General features: G+C 39.0%; 1 protein-coding gene across 1 annotated transcript in view; it reads right to left on the bottom strand.

Annotated features, from left to right (window-relative positions):
- Positions 1–50: 50 nt before the first annotated feature.
- Positions 51–22470, bottom strand: part of amh (anti-Mullerian hormone) — a 42551-nt gene continuing 20131 nt past the window's right edge. The window contains exons 5-8 of the mRNA XM_068015886.1: positions 18123–18304; positions 12818–12938; positions 4369–4540; positions 51–2192 (exon numbers count right to left, since the gene is read on the bottom strand). Of these exons, the coding sequence (XP_067871987.1) occupies positions 1235–2192; positions 4369–4540; positions 12818–12938; positions 18123–18304 (1433 nt within the window). The 3' untranslated portion in view covers positions 51–1234. The remainder of the gene's footprint in view (positions 2193–4368; positions 4541–12817; positions 12939–18122; positions 18305–22470) is intronic.

Here is a 22470-nt window from a genome sequence, read left to right as displayed (position 1 = left end):
CTTTCCAGTCTAATTGGAAAAAATAGCAGTAATTAAACTTTTCTAGGAAATCTTTGAAAAAACCTGTCCTCACTTTAAACTATAATTGTCTTCCACTCGAGTGGTACCTTGATCTGCTCCCATTACTGGGTCTGAAGTGATTATTAGGAGGTCTGAAACAGCAACATGAACTTACCCACTTTCCCTCTTGTTGGAAAGCACCCAGTTTCTGCATGTCATCTCCCTTAAAGGTACTGAACTTGTGATGTAATTTTCCACCTTAATTTCATTTCATGCATACCTTCATCACGTTCAACAGCAAAGCATAGAGTCAAAAACATTCATGCATAAAAGTTTATTGAAATAGAACACATGGGTGTATATTGAAAAATAAAGCCAATTAAGATGAATGCTTCATTAAAAGAAAATCCTTTAAGAACGCCAGAGAACTTCCATATCAACCAATAAATTTTATAGAGGTACACAATATATTGGTAAATAAAATGTTAACCTTTTTATTCAGTTATGGCGTCGTCATTAATTAGAGGCCAGTATATTGTGTTGCTTCTTCATGGAGTGCATGCAAGACAGTGTCCTCTGTAGCTTCATATGCACTAAAGCAAACAAGTGAGCTCAGTTCAAGTCTATGGAAATTTCCTGTTTTCACTTTGACTTGCAATCCATCCTTACACTTTTGACGGTTTCCAATATAGCTGTCATTATATGATATCACAGGTGGGTATTTTATTCAGAACTATTTAAGCACACACACACATCTCTAGCAAACTTCCATGGAATTGAAATTTTCCAGCTGGTTGATTCCCACTGGTTTAGATGAACAGCTGAGAGATTCAGATTAGCATTCATTTAACGTGATTGTGAATATCTGATTTTATTTCCAGTGCGTCGTTGCATAAAGAAAGTTGTTGTGGCCCATTTTCTAAGGAGAGTATACGTATAAAGTCAAATAAGATGCAGCTATTTTCTCATTTCAAAATCCGTGTCAACTATTTGCATCAATGGGGAATGCGTGAAATTTTGGGATTTTCCATTTTTGCCCCATTTGAAAACTAATGAGCAAATCATGATCCAAACTGGATCGATATAAAGCACGATCTGGGTTCCAGAATCCATGTATGAAGTACTGTAAGAAAATACTCAACTTAGTTGAGAGAATGTGTCACCATAGATGTTCAAAATCAAGTTGGTCTATTCAGTCAATATTTTACTCATGAAATGTGCCAAGATGCCGAAGTCATCTACACTTGCATTCTTCTGCCACCATGTTCTTGTACACAGTAATCATGCTGCTATGATCATTGACAACAGCCAGGAGCAGTTCAGAATACTCCACTGGGACACAACATGGCTCTCGTTTTGTGGGAAGCCCCTGCTCCTGCATTTTAATAAGTAAGACAACATGATTAGATACATTTCCCATCAAGGGAATCCTGCAGGAGCCAACACAATTGTGTATATTGTACAATTTTGGAACCAAAATCCAGTTATATGACAAACGCTCAAAGTCAATGCTGAGCTCCTCCAGTTTGCAGATTGACCGGTTGGTTGCACTCCTGTTTTGCCTAAAAAGCTTTTGCCTCTTATCCCAAAATGTCTTCACTGTTTGTAATGTCTTCAGTAACAAAAACGTGTGATATGTTTTTTGTGTGTGATTTCTTTTCTTTTGGCTGTCCTGTTGTGAGACACTGACCTGAGGGAACTGGGGCAGTGGAAAGGGATAATTACACTCATTCAGTAGATGGATGAGCTTTTTTAAAACCTTCTCATTCTGAAAAATAGGAATTTCCAATACTCTTCTGATTGTGCTTTGAAGTTTAGTAATGAGAAGTTGCTGTATCTTTTTCTCAGTTTCTCCAATATTTTCATCTTCTTTTATTTGCTTCAAAAAGTTCTCAGTATTCACTGGCAGTAAAAATATTAACGGCTCATCTGACTGCACCAACAATTCTAAGACGTAGGCGTTTGAAATATTCAGTGACTGGTGGGGCAGACTCTCAATGGTTTGCCTGTCGAGGTGAAGCACAGGTCTGGAATTTTGGTCAGTGGAGTAATCTAACACCATGTTCAAAAATCTACTGAGATGTCGTAGGAATTCACGTGGAGACCCATGTGTTGAGGACGGTGTGTGAAAGGAAGACTCCAATGTTTCCAAGTAATCACTCTCTGCTCTTTTAACTGCTTTGGCAGCTTCTCTAAAAGTAGAATTAACTGGATTAGTCTGCATTCAAAAATCATATTTATATACATACTAGTGGATCTCCTTTGCATTGGTTACAAAAAAGTGCATATTCCAACAACTGTTTCTGATTGTCTCCCAGTCTGAAATTCTTTCTGTCTCCCTCTAACTTTCTGTTTGTCCCCCTCTTATTTTCTCTATATGCCTCTCATACTTTCCAATTTCAGTTTGTCTCTGACTCTTACTCTGTTAAAAATAAATTATTTTAAAATAAATCTTCAGAACCTCGCTGTTATCCCTAATTATCTATAATTAGAATTGCTACGGTCACCGTTGTGACTTTGCTACAAAGGTTAGGTACACCTATTCACAAATATTACTTTATTATATCTAATTGCTGGACATTTTCCTTATAATCAGAGGGAGTTAATTATGCCATCTGATCAATTGGATTAGCGGGTGTTTACTGCAGATAAATTTTAGCTCTCATGCATTCTACAAAATTATATAATCTATGCTCATTGCTGGGACTGGGCTCAGGCCTGCTGCAGGGGTCACTAATCACAACTGCACTCTTTCTCTCACTAGACTCCCTCTCAAGCTTGTTACTGTATTATTACTCTGATGTAATATGCTACCATTACATGATAATACAAAAAGAGAACTAGACAGTGAGTGAGGTAACCCTTGGTAATCTATATCCCACAACATTGTTTTTAGGAATGTAGAAACTAATTGGATATACAGATCTTTCTAGTTGGAGAAAATAGGACAAATGCAATTATATTCTATTGGTTTGATTAATTTCAAACATACTTTTACAAAGTAACACTTGTTGAAAATCGCCCTGAAAAATGAATGAATATATGTTAGTAGCAAAATGGGATGTAATGTAGACCAATTGAAGAATGTGTGCAAATTGCATTTTTCTTCTAGTCTTCCTCAATGCTTTTCTAGACTTACAAATCAAAGAGCCACGAAGGTCTTACATTGCAGCTCAGCAATGATGTGTCTCAATTCTGATCAAGTATCTGTGTCATGCAATGCAAGGCCACACCAAGACTTGCCTAACGAAATATTTGCTCTTATACAGCACTTTATTACATTTGAGAATTGTTTTGATGTGCAGTTTGACATGCAGGAGCTAATATGTGCAGCTATGAACAGAAATTAGATGAGTGATCAGTTCATTTGTTTTGATGATTTTAATTGAAAGATGATTGGTAACTTAACCAGGAGAACCTCCTGCTTTTTTCCATGGGATTTTTAATATCCATCTGAGCAAGCAGACAAAGCCTGTATCATGCAAAGGCTAGCACCTCTGGCAATATTGCACTGAAGTATCAATTTAGATGTGCTCAAAGCCTGGAATGGAGTTTGAACTCACAACATGACTCTGAGGCAAGAATACCATCATCTTGAACCTGCCTAACATTAAATAAATCTGTGTGGAAAAAAATGTACAATTACATTTTAATAGTTTTGATGGTCTACTCCACTAAACTCTTAGTGTGAGCTTTCCCAATGCAGATTAGACAAGATGGGGCAGAGGTTGGTGCATCCAATTTTCAGCTTTCCTTATTTCCTAGGCATTATAATTAATAAAGTTTACCTATATGGCTACCAGTAAACTATCATAGTGATATAATCTATGAACCTGATATCCTGATACAAGGCAGTTTCATTCATTGACATACATACTAGCAGATTCTGTTACTAAACTATTAGATTAGTTTATGTACAAGTCTCACTTTTATTTTTTGCTCTTTTTCCTCCTCTCAGGCAAACAATTATACTTGTGTGAGATTGCATTCCCTAACCTGATAAAGTTTGTGGATTTTTAAATGTATTTATAGAACATAGTTAATTTTGTTTAAGCCGTGTCATATGCTTTTAAGGTCTACACCTTTAACAACTATCAGCAGTTAACAATAATGCTCCTACAAATAACATTAATGTTGTACCAATCTCAGAGATGTGGTAAACTGAGATCTTAACTTAGCAATTAATCACCAGCTCTTTTCCCTTTCTGCTATATTTTGTATTTGTAAACAAGGATGATCATTTGAAAAGTGTAGTGTCAAAGTTCTTGCTTGCCAATAAATATGTCTAACATAGCTACCAATTCAGCTTAGAAAACATCTTCAGCCCTCTAACTGCCTCACTGTCCAGAGTTCTCGGACAATGCTTACTCGTACATGGGTTGTGGAGGGAGTGAGTCCTGTATGCTGCTGCAGGACGGTTGCATCAGTTTGTTCTTCCACTCCTTGATGAGAAAAAACAAGGCTGGAGTCATCCTTGTGAAGCGTTTTTCATCAAAGCCAAACAGCAACTGCTGAAGCTCTTCTTTCTCCATTGGAACACCTGTTTAAATCATTAAATGACAGCAAATCAATTTGAATAATTATGATGGAACACAATTCTTAATAAGCAAGGCAATGAGAAAAAAATTCGAAACCAAACCTTTGGCTACCTACATGGAAAAAACACAGAGCTAAAGGCAGTTATAGAGTCAGAGTGTTATGGGACAGATTGAGGCCATTTGGCCTATCATGTCCATGCCAGCTCTCTATAGAGTGATCCAGTCAGTCCTATTCCCCTGCTCTATCCCAGTAACCCTGTAAGTTTATTTCCCTCATGTGCCCACCCAATTTCCTTTTGAAATCATTGATCGCTTCGCTTCCACCACCTTCGTAGGCAGTTGTTGTATGACTTTTAGAAATTGCATGGTTGCCCGAATGCGATTTTTTATTTTGCATAGCTCGTTATGTCTGCATGTGAAATTGAGAACAAGACAGCCATAATATATTATCTAGATGGAGAGAACTTGATGAACTGGAATGCAAATGCAAACATAAACTAGAGTTCAAACTTCGCAGAATTGTGAATCTCCTCCTATGGCTTTATGTGCTGCCATACAGACGAACAAAGTTCAAGGTTTGCTCTCAAGTCTGTATTGCATTAAAAGGCTTGGTTATCGTCATGATTGGTTGGGGTTCTACAATTGGTCTCGCATTACTAAGCTAAGAAAGAAAAAGGGAGCCAATTTTCCAATTCCAATTTCCATCATCATACTGGATCAATAAAGCACTTATGGACATCAGGTGAGAACAACATTAAGCTCAGCTGTGATGCCCTCCACTGTTGAATAGTCTGATGATATGATGATATTCACCATCTAGGCTCACATGAGGATTTCCCACTGGGGTGAAGTACCAGATGGCTGATAACATGGGTGGATCTTCGTACCCTCATGACAGAAGGGAATAAAACTAGACAGACATAGATGCAAGAGCTTACTAATCTTTGAAACAATAGAAAAATTAAAATTTCAAGAATTAGTCACATTTAATTGTAGTTATCATCATAGTTATAACATTGTCATAGTAGCCATTGTCTTCGGTCCCTGATACAAACTCTGCTCCCTAGCTGCTGACTCCATCCCTCTCCCTGGCAACAGTTTGAGGCTGAACCAAACTGTTTGCCGTCATATTTGACCCAAAGATGAGGTTCTGACCACATATCAATGCATACTTCCACTTTTTTTTCATTCATTCATGGGATGTGGGCATCGCTGGCTAAGCCAGCATTTATTGCCCATCCCTAATTGCCCTTGAGAAAGTGATGGTGAGCCGCCTTCCTGAACCACTGCAGTCTATGTGGGGTAGGTAAACCCACTGTGCTGTTAGGAAGGGAGTTCCAGGATTTTGCCCCAGTGACAGTGAAGAAACAGCGATACAATTCCAAGTCAGGATGGTGTGTGGCTTGGAAGGGAACTTGCAGGTGGTGTTGTTCCCATGCATTTGTTGCCGTTGTCCTTCTAGGTGGTAGAGGTCGTGGGTTTGGAAGGTGCTGTCTAAGGATCATTGGTGCATTGCTGCAATGCATCTTGTAAATGGTACACACTGCTGCCACTGTGCATCGGTTGTGGAGGGAGTGAATGTTAGTGCCAATCAAGCGGGCTGCTTTGTCCTAGATAGTGTTGAGCTTCTTGAGTGTCGTTGGAGCTGCACCCTTCCAGGCAGCTCCAATATTGCCTGGCTTCACCCCTGCCTCACCTTATCTGCTGTTGAAACCGTCATCTATGCCTTTATTACCTCTAGATTTGACTCAACATTCGCTCTCTCCGCCACTGATGCACAGTGTGTACCATTTACAAGATGCACTGCAGCAACTCACCAAGGCTCCTTCGACAGCACCTTCCAAGCACGTGACCTCTACCACCTTGAAGGACAAAGGCAGCAGATGCATGGGAACACCATCACCTGTAAGTTCCCCTCCAAGCCACACAACATCCTGACTTGGAACTATATCGCTGTTCTTTCACTGGCACTGGGTCAAAATCCTGGAACTCCCTTCCTAACAGCACTGTGGGTGTACCTACACCCCAAGGGTTGCAGCGGAAGGCAGCTCACCACCACCTTCTCAAGGGCAATTAGGGATGGGCAATAAATACAGGCATAGCCAGCAACACCCACATCCCCATAATGAATAAAAAAAACTCGACTGGCTCGCCACATTCATATCACACAAGTGCCAGGCAATGACCATCTCCAACAAGAGAGCATCTAACCATCTCCCCCTGAAATTCAACAACATTACCATTGCTGAATTCCCCACCATCAACATCCTGGGGTTATCATTGCCCAGAATCTCATCCCACGGAAGAAGTTTTTAAAATTGTACCCTCCGTAAACCTGAGGTCATCCGAAACTTTGCTGTCCATGTCCTTACTCCATCAAATCACATTCACCTATCGCCCCTGTGCTCATTGACCTACATTGGCTTCAGGTCCAGCAATGCCTCAATTTTAAAATCCTCATCCTAGATTTCAAATCCCTCCATAACCTCATCCCTCCCTATCTCTGTAATCTCCTCCAGCCCTACATCCCTCCAAAATGGCTACACTCATCCAATTCTGGGCTCTTGAGCAACCCCGATTTTAATTGCTCCATCATTGGTGGCCATGCCGTCAGCTGCCAAGGCTCTAAGCTCTGAAATTCCCTCCCTAAGCCTCTTCATCTCTCAATGTCTTTTTCCTCCTTTTAAGACGCTCCTTAAAACCTAACTTTTTAGGCCACCTGCCCTTATATCACCTTATGTGACTCAGTGTCAAATTTTGCTATCTAACACTCTTCTGAAGCACTTTGGGGCATTTTGTTATGTCAAAGGTGCTACATAAATACAAGTTGTTGTTGTAGTAATCAGTGGCCTATGATTTCATAAATAGCTTAATAACATTCCTCATTAGTAAAATGTATTAATTAGTTGCAAATGTAGACGCTATCCAACTTGTACAAATTATACAAATTCTAGAACTCGTTTTAGTGTGCCTACCTCCTTGCTGGCTGAGATTAGCTAACTGAGATCAGAGTAGGGATCTAGTCTGGGGATTGCCTTCACTGTATGTCTCACTGCTACTCACTGGATACTTACTGAGCCACTGGGGAAGAGCCAGCACCAAATATCATTAACAGGACGGCTCATCCTAAGGAATCTGAATAGCGGTGAGTGCAATTAATTAAATATTTTTAATTGAATAAACAAAGCTTGGATATACTACAATGTTGCATATGGTCTACCAGGAGAAAAGAACAGTTAAAGTTCCAGCTCTTCCTTCAATTTGTACTGAGTGGGTACTGAGTGACTAGGTAAGCTTTTCATTGGTTCTTTGTAAGTTTTTTGATATGTAATAATATGATGCCATCTCCTATCCAATGAATAATTCAATGCTAGCTTCTTCTCTTAAGCAGAGACCTTGTAGCATCTCTGACCTGTAAATAACTATTAAATTGGTTTCTGAAAAGCTAAGCTTTCCTCACTTGGATTTAACTCCAAGGTAGCATTGATAAGATCTCATTTGGACAACTGTGATCTGGTTTTACTTTCACACTTACAAAAAGACTGATGCTGGAAATTTCCTCTGAGGTTCTCCTGATTGACCACATAACTTTGCCAGAAACCCCAAATAAGACATATTAGGAGTTTGGGCGATCTTCCACTGAAGTTACAGGGGTCGATTGGGAGAATCCCAGAAGAATGCTTTGGTGACAGAGGCACTGGAAAGAAATAAACAAGACTAACAGATGTTTCCAAGCCTTAAAAGACAGCCTGAAGAAACTAAATGAAGAGAGGATATGATGATTAAATGAGCCAGAATTACCTAACAGCCTAATGGTGCATGAATATTTATCTACTAGCAATCATAATATGTTGGAATTCACAGTTATGTTTCAAAGGGAGAAACACAAAACTGCAACTAAGATTCAAGATTTAGGTAAGCCCAACTTCAATGGGATGAGGCAGAGACAGCCCACAATAACTGGGAAAATCTGTCAATGGTTAAAACAACAGAGCAGTAGGAGGTATTCAAAAAAATTATCTAACGTGATTATAGACCCAGTTTATACCCCTACAGAGCAAGAATTCTACCTCCCCAAAAAAGTAGCCATGGGGGACCAAAGAATTAAAGGACAATATAAATCTAAAAAGAAAGAGATAAAATATTGAAAAAAATAGCACAGATCCTGGCAAATGGAAGAGATAGAACGAATAGCAATGGGTAACAAAACAGATAATAAGAGCTAAAAAAAAAAGGGAATATGGAAAGAAATTTTCAAGGGATATCAAAATCAACACAAACTTATGCAATTATATTAGGAAAAAGAGGATGGTCAGGAGCAATGTGGACCTCTTAAAAATGATCATGGTGATAAGGGAAAATAAGGAAATGGCAGATATGTTAAATAATTACTTTGCGTCAGTATTTACAGTGGAGGAAGAGGATAACATGATGGACCTCACAAGGAAACTAATATTGAATCAGGGACAATTAATAATTAATTTAAGCAAATTAACAGTACTGAGAAAAATAATGGAACTAAAGAGTAACAAACCCCAGGATCAGATGGTTTTCATCCTAGGGTTTTAATGGAAGTAGGTGAGAACACTGCAAAGTTCTCCTGATTCAAGAATTGTTCCTTTAAATTGGAAAGTTGCAAATGTCACTCATCTACTTAAGAAAAGTGAGCGAGGAAACCAGAGAAATACAGACCGGTTAGCCCAACATCTGTTGTTGGGAAATTACTGGAGCTTGCAATTAACAATAAAGTGACTGAACACCATGAAACCTTTCAAATGATCAGAGAGAGACAGCAGGGATTTGTAAAGGCTAGGTCATGCCTGACTAACTTGATTGAATTTTTCAAAGAGGTGACTAAAGTAGTTGAGAAAGGAATGTCTATTGATGTTACTTATATGGACTTCCAGAAGGCATTAGATAAAGACCCTCATAACAGACTGTTAGCTAAAGCTGAAGCTCAAGGAATTGAAGGCAAATTATTGAGCTGGTTAGGAAATTGGCAGAGTTGCAGGAGACAGAGAATATGGATAATGGACAGATACTGTAATTGGCAGGATGTGACTAATGGCGTTCCACAGGGATCTATGTTGGGGCCTCAACTATTCACTATATTTATTAACAAGTTAAATGACGGGTAGAGGAATACATATCCAAGTTTGACAATGATATGAAAATAGATAGCATTGTAAGCAGTGTAGATGGAAGCATAAAATTATAAAGAGATATTAATTGATTAAATGAATGGGCACAACTATGGCTAATGGATTTCAGTATAGGCAAGTGTGAGATCATCCACTTTGAATCTACATAGGATTGATCAGAGTACTTCCTAAATGGTGAAAAGTTAGAAACAGTGGAAGTCAAAAGAGACTTAGGGGTTCATGTAGATAGGTCATTAAAATGCCATGGACAGTTACAAAAATAATCAAAAAGGCTAATGTAATGTTGGCCTTTATATCTGGAAGACTAGAAAACAAGAGTTTGAAGTCATGCTACAGCTAGCAAATCCCTGGTTAGACCACTCCTGGAGTACTGTGTTCAGTTCTGAGCACCACAGCTTAGGAAGGATATATTGGCCTTGGAAAGAATACAGAGTAGATGTACTAGAATGATTCCAAAGGTTATATCATAAGGAGAGATTACACAAACTAGGGTTGTATTCCCTGGAATTTAGAAGACTAAGCAGTAATTTGGTCAAAGTTTTCAAGATGTTAAGGGGAACTGATAGAGTAGATAGAAAGATACTATTTCTGCTGGTTGGGGAATCTAGGACTGTGAACATAGCCTAAAAATTAGAGCTAGACCTTTCAGGAATGAAGTTAAGAAACACTTGCACACGTAAAGGGTAGAAGTTTGGAACTCTCTGTAAATGGTAGTTGATGCTGAGTCAATCATTAATTTTAAATCTGAGACTGATAGATTTCTGTTAAACAGCAGTTTTAAGGATATGGGCAAAGGGGAGTATATGGAGTTAGGTCACATTTCAGCCATGATCTCATTGAATGGCCGAGCAGGCTCGAGGAACTAAATGGTCCACTCCCTTCCTATGTTCCTCTGATATAATGGTAGTTTTTACAATCATAAAGGAAACCAATAAGGTGGATGTGACGGGGTTCTCCATTTGGACCAAGACAATAGAATCAGGAGATGAGAATATACATTAAGGAAAACACAAACTAAAGGAGGCACTTTTTTAAACTAGTCAACATTTGGACTAGACTGCCACCTCATGCAGTGAATACTGACTTAATATTCAAAAAGGAAATGGATATCATGGTCCAAATGTTCACCTAGTGTGATCCATGGACTCGGGTTGTTTTAACTTTAAGTCCTGATCTGATCTGTAATCCCTGATTTCAGTGGAACAGTAGTGGGCGATTGCATTCGAGCTCAGTGGCCACCATCTAGAAAGAGACCTGCACACTTTCCAGCAGACTCCTGCCAGTTTTAGTGAAAATGTTGTTGAGGAACAAATTGCGTGGAGTTGTGATGCTCCTAACAGTCAAATAGCCAATCGACATTCACTGACTAGGCACAAAAGTGCATAACAGTCACTTGTTTGTAATACTGAAGAGCTGCCTTTTAACTGTTCTACAATATGAATTACTGCCTCCAGGAGGACAAAAGAAAAGGGAGAGCATTGTAGGGACAAAGGTCAAAGAAAGGAAATGTACAAATTCCTAATTTAAGGAAGAGGAGAGGCTTATGCAGAATGTGCAAATCCGGAACACAGACATAATAACGGGATGAGCTGAATGGAATGTAAGGCCTTTTTATTTTTACCTTCTTATGAACTTGGTACTATATCTGCCCTGAATGTTCTTGATACTATGATAAGTGTGGAGGAGGAAATCTTTTGGCCTGGTGCCATCATCCAGGATAGATCGTTAGTGAATATCATCAAGAAAAGGCAACAAGGTTGGATTATGACAAGGTGCCATATTCTAAGGCACGAGAACTTACTGAAGGAGGTGATTGAAGGAAAATTAGTGGGATGTAGACCAAGAGGGAGAAAGAGAATGATGATGTTAGACAACTCGAAACTGAAAATGGGAGTTCCTAAGAGCAACTGAAGAGGAAAGTGCAAGACTGCGAGGTGTGGAGAAATGAGTAGAGGACCTGCCCTTAGGCAGATCACTATAACATCATCCATCAGCTTGGTGTATGCACCCAATTCCTCCCCATTGTTTTCTGCACAGGGAAAGAAAATCCAACTTTGGCAGGTAGCACGATTGACCACCCATTACACACCCTGCATAATGGAATAGGAAATCAGGTGGGGTGTATAATATGCGGTCGATCCATGACCTGTTGCTTCTATGCCCCAGCCGAACTTGAATTTCAGCCCCCACAGCATACATAGCAAGCTATTACAATAGATCTTGCTGCACATCTGTTGTTTTGTCTGAAAAAAACCTTTTCAAAGTATGGCAGCACAAGGCTTTCTCATAACGGAGCACAAACAACTGATAACTGTCGCATCATTTCTCAAAGATCAGTGCCTGCCAGATGGATTGCTTTCAAAACATATCAAGAGCAATACTCTCTCATTCTCTATTAATACCAAGAACAAATTCTATTAATATCAAGAACAAATGCTTCAGCCCACCTCCATGTATACCACAGCTGCTGATAACACTTGAGATCCCTATTAAACTAAACTTGTAAATTTCAAAGTGCTTGTAGATATAGTCCTGGATAGAACAAAGGGCTACAGGAGGTCACATAGATAGAGCGGAGAGTGCACATGATGGAATTTAAACACAAGGACTCAAATTTTAATTAAGCTCTTAGGAGGCCAGAAGCCAATGTAAGTTAACAAGAATAGGGATAAAGGGCGAGTTGGACTAGAATAGGGTATGGACAGCAGAGTATTGGATGAGCTGAAATTTATGGAAGGCAGAGAATGGGAAGTGAGCCAAGAGACCATTAGAATAATTGAATCTGGAAGCGATAAAGACATGGATGAGGGTTTCAGCAGCAGAAGGGCAGAGGTAGAAGCAGGTGATGTTATGAAGGTGGAAGTAGGCAGTCATTGAGAGAATATACAGTTGGAAACTCAATTCGGAGTCAAAAAGGATGTGAGATAATGAACAGTCTAGTTCAGCCAGAGAGTCTGGCCAGGAAGGGGGATGTGATCAGTAGGCAGTTTCTGGTGGGGGTTGGAGATGATCATTCACATGATAGACACGTTTTTACAATTGAAAATGCTTTACAAGTTTTAGAATGTTCATAGCAGCATAAAAGTTACAAATCACATTATAATTATAATGACTCACCATTGGAAAGACGCCTGATTTTTAAAGATATGTCAATACACAGCTGCCCATCTACACATTTTCCAGGGATTCCTTGAATACTCAGAATGACATACTTTGTCTCTTCATTAAAGCAAACGGTCTGAACAGAAGAATTCAATGTCATGACAACAGAAAACATTGACAAATTCCACGAAATATCCTCCCCAACTTTCACTACTTCAAATAGTTGCATTTACTTCTTACAGCCATTGGAAACAAAAGGTACCAAAGCAGTAAATCATAGCTGAAAGACGACAAAATAAACAAGTGAAATATCCTCTTCTTGTTTATCCTTGCTCAGTGGTAATGGAGATTTTGCTGAAATCTTTATTATGAGCTATTATAGTTGGTTTAAGAACAAAATATATTTCATATTAAATGTGGTGAGTGTGACAAGGCTGCCAGTCAAGAGGGTCAGGCCATAGTCACTGGGACAGCAAACTCGAGTACCTTCCAAATGCCAACTGAAAACAGAAATTGTGTCACAACTGCTAACACACTAACGCAACTTGTATACTTCCAAAAATGGTGTGAAAGGCTGTTGTTACTTTTACAAACTCAAGTGTGTGATTCAGTGCTGAACTCTGCTATTACTGCCATTACAATCTTCTAAAGATTGTGTCAAATGTCAAGCAAAAGGACAAGAGGTATAATGTTAGCTGATTGCTGGGTCTACCACATAACGTGGCTGAAAAGACTGGTGATACAGGAAAATTAGAACTGCTGTCATACGGGAAGATTTCTTAGTTGCTACACATTTTATAGAGCATAGATTTTAATACATGTGTGGAATTAAGATGGTATTATAATTTATAATGGTAATTCATCATTTTTATCCATATTACCTATTTTTATCATATATGAAATTTTCTGTTAAAATTGTGCTGTTCAAATTGATCATTTCTTTTTTCAGATACTATCATCAAAATAACACTATCAAATTTTGCAATGCGCCTTCGTATCCTGCAGGAGAGAAAGAGGAAGGTTACAAGATTTCAATTTTTTAGCAGTTTCAGTTCTCCTGGCAGGAAGGGCTAATTTTACCAAATTATGACCTATTTTGTCTTATGTATATATTTAAGTTTTCCCAAATATATGCTAAAGATATAGGGGTCTGAAATTCCAAGATTTTTTTGGATGCAAAGATAGTGTAGAGTACCAGAATTTGGGGCACACATCAACTACAGCAAAATTACACCTATTCTAAAATATACCCTAGATTCTGGTAGAATGTATGTCTGGCCCCCAAAGTGAGGCAAGTGTATAAATGACAGGATAAAGAAAGCAAAACCCAATATCCCAGAAATTCCACCATTTACACCAAAATTACACTTGAATCAAGCCTGAAGAAATGAGAGGTGAGTTAGCTACATCACTTGTCAAATCAGTAAGTGGTTGAGTCCACTAACTTTGTTTAAACCAGATTTGACTGAATTGATTAGAATTTCTTTTCTGTGCTGTTTAATGATGAAAGGAATCTGCCTTTCAATGGCTTCAGGCAAGGAAACCTTTTGAATTCCATCCTTCTGTCATGGAGTCCTAACAATGAGGTCCACATAGGGCGTTCCATATATAGTATGTCCTTATAATGTAGGAAATGCATTAGCAGAACGAAGAAAAGCAAGTAGGACTGCTTTGTACCATACACTATTCAAAGTGTTCTCTGTATAGAACTGCAGTTTTGTTCCGATATTTATGTAGCAGAGAAATTACACTGTATAGTTCTCAAAGGGTTAACTTGAAATAAAGGAGAGAACATGATGTGGGATGACAGTGATAAAAAAAAATGTGGGTCTCTTTCTCTCTCTCTTGTTACAGAAGTGCTTCCATTTTTTGTAAAATGTTTTGAGGACTCATGAGTCTATGGTTTTAGTCCTTTTGAATTAGTTTATGGACATGAGATAAGAGGTCCTCTAAAAGTAATCAAAGAAAAGTTTTTAGAACAGAGGGACGAATCTTCCATGTTAGATTATATATCCATGTTCCGGGAGCGGCTCACAAGAGCCTGCAAAGTGGCTCAGGAACACTTGAAATCTTCCCAAACAACCATGAAGAAATGGGCAGACAAGCATGCCCAGACCTGAACAATTTAATCAGAGATGAGGTGTTAGTATCACTGCCTTTACAGGGTGAACTGCTGAAAGCACAGTTCAGTAGTCCATATAAAGTGGTCCAAAAGAATTGGTAAAATAAATTATTTGATTGACACCCCAGATTGCCGGAAAAAGAATCGGCTCGGTCATATCAATATGTAGAAACAATGTCATTGCTGGGAGGAAGATAAGCAAGTACAGGTATGTCGGGTAGTAAGGACAGTGAAGGATGAAAGGGGGAGTGAGGATGAGGCAGAAGGAGGCCTGGACAATTCTCAAATTGAACCTCCTGCTATTCGGTTAGCTAATGCTGAATTGTTAGGTAGATTGGACACTATGCTTTCATAGTTAGATGCAGAACAATGAGAAGACCTAACATGGCTACTCACGGTATTTAAAAGAATCTGTAGGGACAAGCCAGGATGTACAACCTTAGCCACACATGATGTGGATGTAGGGGAATCCTTTCCTATAAAACAGCATCCTTATTGCTTAAGTCCAGAGAAACAGGCCCACGTAAAAGCAGAAATCCAATACATGCTGGAAAACAACCTAATTGAACCCAGTCAAAGCAGCTGGAGTTCCCCAGTGGTATTAGCGCCTAAACCTGATGGTTCAACTAGATTCTGCATAGACTACAGAAAGGTTAATACAGTAACAAAGACAGACTCCTACCCAATTCCTCACTTGGAAAACTGTATTGACAGAGTGGGCATTGCCACGTTTCTTACAAAAATAGATTTGTTAAAGGGATACTGGCAGGTTCCTTTAACACCCCGACCTAAAGAAATGTCAGCCTTTGTCATACCAGATGGTTGAGTGATGCTATTTGGGCTAAAAAAATGCCCCAGCCACTTTTCAGAGACTAATGAACCAAGTGGTAACCAGTATTTCTAACTGTGTGGTTTACCTTGATGATGTGCTGGTATACAGTGACATTTGGAAGGACCACTTGGAACAACTAGAAGCTCTGTTTAGAAAATTGCAATCAGCTGATTTAGTGATAAACCTTGCAAAAATTGAAGTTGCAAAAGGGAGAGGAACCTACCTCCGGCATATAGTAGGGCAAGGACAAGTGTTGCCAAGAACAGCGAAAGTACAAGCACTGGTGGAGTTTCCTATCCTTAAGACTAAATGGCAAATAATGGGGTTTTTGGGGATGTGTAGTTTTTGCCGCAAGTTTGTACTAAATGTTAGTACTATAACTGCTCCACTGACAGATTTGCTTAAAAAAAAAGAAAACCAAGGTGGTGTGGTCAGAGGAGTGTCAAACATCTTTTGAGAACTGAAAGCCATTTTGATTAATGAACCAGTGTTGGCTGCTCCAAATTTCACTAAGCCCTTTAAGGTAGCAATTGATGCTAGTGACCTGGGAGTCGGTGCAGTCCTACAAGATGATGAATCAAGCATAGAAAGGTCAGTGGGATACTTTTCCAAAAAGCTAAATCGACACCAAAAAAGATATTCAAGAGTGGAAATAGAAGCCCTATGCTTATGACTAACTCTTAAGCACTTTGAGGTCTATGTCTGCCATGACTACAGACAGACACTGGTATATACTGATAATAACCCCTAGCCTTTGTGGAAAATTTCAAAAACAAAATGCCAGGCTATTCTTATGGAGTTTACTATTACAACCTATCACTTAATGTTTATCCACATTGTAGGAAAAAATAATGTAATCGCAGATGCTTTGTCTAGGATTTAACTTTGCTTTGAGTTATCGGAGTGCAAAGATGGTAAAAAGCAGAACTGTATTAGCGACAGGTAAAGAGAGAATGAGTATAAGTGTGTAAATGTGTTTTCATTTTTTTTCATCTCCTGTGTTTCTATACTTTGTAATGAAATGCATTGAAAAATGACAACATCTCCAGAATGAACTGCTTCTGAAAGGATCCCAACGACCTGTCAACATATACCCGGATTTCTTCAAGAATTAGCAAGTATTTGGCCAAAGTATTCTTTTTTCTTGTCTATTTTTGTACCTGAGCTCTGCAGAGAGAATTTCTTTTTTTTTTCAGTGTGTGTATGAGTTTGTTGGGGATTTAAAAAAGAAACTTTCATATTTCAACCTGTGTATTAAAGCTTTGCTTCATTACTGGATAAGTCTTGTTTGATAATAAACTTATAATTTTGTTGTTTATTAAAGAAACCTGGTTGGTGTATTTTTTTGTGGGATAAAGAGTAGAGTATATGACTGAATGCATCAGTAACTGGGTAAACATTTAAATATATGTTGTGACCTGTGGAGAAGTGGAACTAGAAAAGACAGTGCACTCCTCCCACCTCGGTCGTAACACTCTGTTGAAAACTAATGCAGAGTTGAGACGCACGGTTTATTTCTGTTCAAAGTTTAAGCAAAATAAAGCCCATGGGATTTGAGACTTCATTACCCTTGCAACAAAAGGGTAATCAAATTTGGATCAAGTGCAAATGAACTGAATGAGATTTAAAAATAAAATCATGAGGGAAAAGGACACTCAAAATGCAGGCTGCCTAGTAGCCTAGATATGAGCTAAAAATAAATCCAACGCAGCTGTTTCCTAATGTTACAGTGGATAGGGAGAATATAGTGGGAGGAATTAATATAAATACCTCAAAGAAAAGTGAGTAGCTAAAAAAGATCCAGACTTAAAGGGGGTCAGTGACAGCTGGCTGAATATGACTATTTTCACTTGTGCTTATGAAAGGCCCATAACAGACTCCATTAAGACTTTTATTGGTGTCACTCTTTCTCCCAAATAATATAATTAGGTCAATATTTTATTTTAGAGATACAGCACTGAAACAGGCCCTTCGGCCCACCGAGTCTGTGCTGACCAAGAACCACCCATTTATACTAACCCTACAGTAATCCCATATTCCCTACCTACACTAGGGACAATTTACAATGACCAATTTACCTATCACCTGCAAGTCTTTGGCAGTGGGAGGAAACCGGAGCACCCGGGGAAAACCTACACGGTCACAGGGAGAACTTGCAAACTCCGCACAGGCAGTACCCAGAATTGAACCCAGGTCCCTGGAGCTGTGAGGCTACAGTGCTAACCACTGCGCCATATATTGTAAATCATATTGTGCAGAAATAAATAAATTATGCAATTAAATGAATACTCATCATTTGTGGGTTAAGTAAACTTTTTTTAAAAACTGAAATTTCCCTTAATTATTTAAATAATTAAAAAGATCACCTGATGTTCCTCCAATTGAAGTTCACTGAATGTGAATCCTCTTTCACTTTCAAAGAAATAACTTTGGCTTTGTCCAAGATAAAACACCAGCAAAGACCTCTCCGAGTTCTCTATCAACTGATGCAAATCCCTTTCATATGCCACCTTAAATTGCAGTTGTAGGTTGTACTCTTTCCAGTTCACTATTTAGGAAAGAAAATGGGGAATTATGTTTTGTGTGTATATGAAATAAATATATAACAGAGATGTGACAACAGCTCAGAGGGGACCACTGATATATTATCTGGTTCAAAAACAATGCAAATTACACTGTGTATTTTTTGTGTCATCATTGAAAAACTCAATAATTATGATGGAATCATTTTTTAAAAATGAACAAACAATCGTTAGAGCTCAGACAAAATGGGTTAATTTTAAAAAAAGCAAAAGACAACATTTATTGGATAACTAATACTTTGTGGGTCTTTCTTTCTAAGCGATTGATCACTGTGTCAACATGAAATCCTACTACCATAGCAGTCAAATGTATATTAGTTTTTCCGCAAAATTTTTGCAGAGTCTAAGTAAACAAAAAGGATAGCTCAAGTTCAGTATTGATGACATCCATCTACAGTCCAGGGCAGGGCAGGTTTAGATTGAGAACTGAACATTGCGGCACAGTGGCGTAGTGGTTAGCACCGCAGCCTCACAGCTCCAGGGACCCAGGTTCGATTCTGGGTACTGCCTGTGCAGAGTTTGCAAGTCCTCCCCGTGACTGTGTGGGTTTTCGCCCGGTGCTCCGGTTTCCTCCCACAGCCAAAGATTTGCAGGTGATAGGTAAATTGGCCATTGTAAATTGCCCCTAGTGTAGGTAGGTGCTAGAGAATATGGGATTACTGTAGGATTAGTATAAATGGGTGGTTGTTGGTCGGCACAGACTCGGTGGGCTGAAGGGCCTGTTTCAGTACTGTATCTCAAAATAAATAAATTAAATAAAATGGTGATACAGATAAAAAAAAACAATTCATTGAGACATAAGAAAAGCAGATTGGGACTCTGTTGCATATGCTGCTAAACCACTCAGATACAAGACAGTCAATACAGTTGTAATACACACATAATCAGGCCTGTTTCAGTGGACACCTCTTTGCATACAAAGTAATTAATATCAAGTAAATGCTTCACAATGTATTGATACTGCACGTTATATCATACCACACAGTGGCAAGCATGTCACCATTCTCCTTTTTAAATGAAAAACGGAACAAATGCCTGGTTTTCAGCATAATTAACAACTTGGATTGAAAATGCATGAACACAGGTTTTGAACATTGATTTCTGTGAATGTGATTTTGATAGCATAAAAATATAGCAGCCAATCAAATAACAAGTCCTGTTATCTGGCACAAATAAATGTCAAAATGTTTGTTAAATGAGTTGTAGAGGGTGTCGTTTTTCCCCTCAAAATAAACTTTATTCACAAACCATGCAAAATATATACAAATACAATCCAAGAGGACATTCTTTCCAAGTCATAAATACACTTCGAAGGCATCAATTCAGGTAGTGTTGTTGCTGTTGCATTTGATTATTGCACTTCAAAGGATACTACATATCCATATTACATTGTGTTGCACCATTAGTGTTGCTACTGATACTTTTTTTATATAAGAGTTGTATTTACATTGAGTCGCACAGTTTCCATTGACATTGATGGTAATACATTCAAAGCAGATACATTTGAGCTGCACAGTGCACTTACTGTTTGTTCCCCCAATTCAGTTCTTTTGTAAACATTCAGCCTCGGAGGGTGTTCAGCAGGTTTCAGTGGCTCAGTGCACAGGAAAAGAAACAATGATGGGAGGGCCTTAGATTGTGGCCATTCCCCATTTGGGCTTTGCAATCGTTGCAGCAAGCTTCAATGCATCCCTCAATACAAAGTCCTAGACCAGGGAATGTCTGTAACACTCGGTCTGGGACAGCTCTTCGCTCTGGTAGACCAGCAAGTTTCAGGCAGGTCAAAGAGTGTCTTTCATTGAGTGGATGGCCTTCGGGCAAATTTTTGTTTTGGTGCATCCCTTTGAACACTGTGTAAAGCACGAGAGTGTGCATGCTTTATCGATGCAAAAGCCAGACAGCAAGCAGGAAGATCCTGATTTAACAATGAGGCCTCTGCAATCGTGGTAACATCATAGACACATTTTTTTTGGTGAGGAGGATAACTCCCAGATATGTAAAATAGGTGCCAGCATGGCAATATACCTTTGATAGAATGAGCTGTGTCAGCTGCTTGGGGGACCTAGCTGAAGAAAATACTTGATGACATTAGTAAAATAAGGATGACATTAGCACAATCGAGAGAGGTGACCCTAGTTCTAAAAATGAAGATGCAGTATCAGTTTGGGTAGAGATAAGAAATAGTAAAGGTAGGAAGTCACTTGTGGGAGTAGTTTATGGGCCCCCTAACAGTAACCACACTGTAGAACAGGGTACACAGGAAGGGGTGGCACAGTGGTGCAGTGGTTAGCACCGCAGCCTCACAGCTCCAGCGACCTGGGTTCAATTCTGGGTACTGCCTGTGTGGAGTTTGCACGTTCTCCCTGTGACCGCGTGGGTTTTCGCCAGGTGCTCCGGTTTCCTCTCACAGCCAAAGACTTGCAGGTTGATAGGTAAATTGGCCATTATAAATTGCCCCTAGTATAGGTAGGGGAAGGTGGGGATGTGGTAGGAATATGGGATTAATGTAGGATTAGTATAAATGGGTGGTTGATGGTCGGCACAGACTTGGTGGGACGAAGGGCCTGTTTCAGTGCTGTATCTCTAAATAAAATAAATAATGGGAGCTTGTGAGAAAGGTACAGCAATAATTGTGGGCGATTTTAATCTACAGATAGATTGGATGAATCAGATTGGCAAAGGTAGCCTGGAAGATGAGTTCATGGAGTGTTTTCAGGACAGTTTCTTAGAGCAGCACATTCTAGAGCCAACCAGAGAGCAGGCTACTCTGCATCTGGTAATGTATAACAAGACAAGATTAATTAATAATAAATGACCTCATAGTAAAGGTGCTCCTAGGTAGTGGTGATCACAACATGATTGAATTTCGCATTCAGTTTGAGGGCGAGAAGAGTGGATCTAAGAATAGTGTTTTAAACTTAAGTAAGGGTGATAATGAGGGTTTGAAGACAGAGCTGGCTAAAGTAAACCGGGAAATGAGGTTAAGGGATAGGTCATTAGAGATGCAATGGCAGACATTTAAGGAGATAATTCAAAACACTCAGCAAAGATACATTCCAGTGAGAAAGAAAGACTCTAGGAGAAGGACACACCATCCGTGACTAAGTAAGGAAGTTAAAGATAGTATCAAATTGAAAGAAAAAGCGCACAATTCAGCGAAGAGCAGTGGCAGGTCAGAAGATTGACAGACTATAAAAACAGCAAAGAATGACTAAAAGAATAATAAAGAAAGAGAAATTAGAGTAAGAAAGAAAGCTAGCTGAAATATAAAAATGGATAAGAGTCTCTACAGATATATAAAAAGGAAAAGAGTAAGTAAAGTGAGTGTTGGTCCTCTAGAGAGTGAGTCGCAGGAGTTAATAATGGAAAATAAGGAAATGGCGGAGGAATTGAACAGATTTTTGCATCTGTCTTCACTGTAGAGGATACAAATAACATCCCAGAAATAATTGTGAATCAAGAGTTGAAAGGAAGGGAGGAACTTAAAACAACTACCATCACCAGGGAAAGGGTACCGAGAAAATTATTAGAACTAAAAGCTGACAAGTCCCCAGGTCCTGATAGACTTCATCCTAGGGTCTTAAAAGAAGCAGCTGCTGAGATAATGGATCTCCCTAGATTCTGGAAAGGTCCCAGCAGATTGGAACTCCACCATTCAAGAAAGGAGGAAGACAGAAAGCAGGAAACTACAGGCCAGTTAGCTTAATGCCTGTCATAGGGAAAATGCTGGAATCTATTATAAAGGAGGTTATAGCAGGTCATTTAGAAAATCCCAATGTAATCAGGCAGAGTCACATGGTTTTGTGAAAGGGAACTCATATTTAACTAATTTATTAGAGTTATTTAGGTTGGCAAGCTGTAACCCGTGGTGTGCCACAGGGATCAGTGCTGGATCCTCAACTATTTACAACCTATATCAATGACTTGGATGAAGGGACAGAATGTACGGTTGCTAAATTTGCTGATGACACAAAGATAGGTAAGAGAGTAAGTTGTAAAGAGGACATATGAAGTCTGCAAAAGGATATAGATAGGTTAAGTGAGTGGGCAAAGATATGGCAGATGGAGTATAAAGTGGGAAAGTGTGAACGTGTCCACTTTGACCAGAAAAATAGAAAAGCAACTTATTATT

This window comes from Heterodontus francisci, chromosome 36 (assembly GCF_036365525.1).
Source record: "Heterodontus francisci isolate sHetFra1 chromosome 36, sHetFra1.hap1, whole genome shotgun sequence".
In the NCBI taxonomy this organism is placed as follows: Eukaryota; Metazoa; Chordata; class Chondrichthyes; order Heterodontiformes; family Heterodontidae; genus Heterodontus; species Heterodontus francisci.
This window is presented reverse-complemented; position numbering and strand designations above follow the sequence as displayed.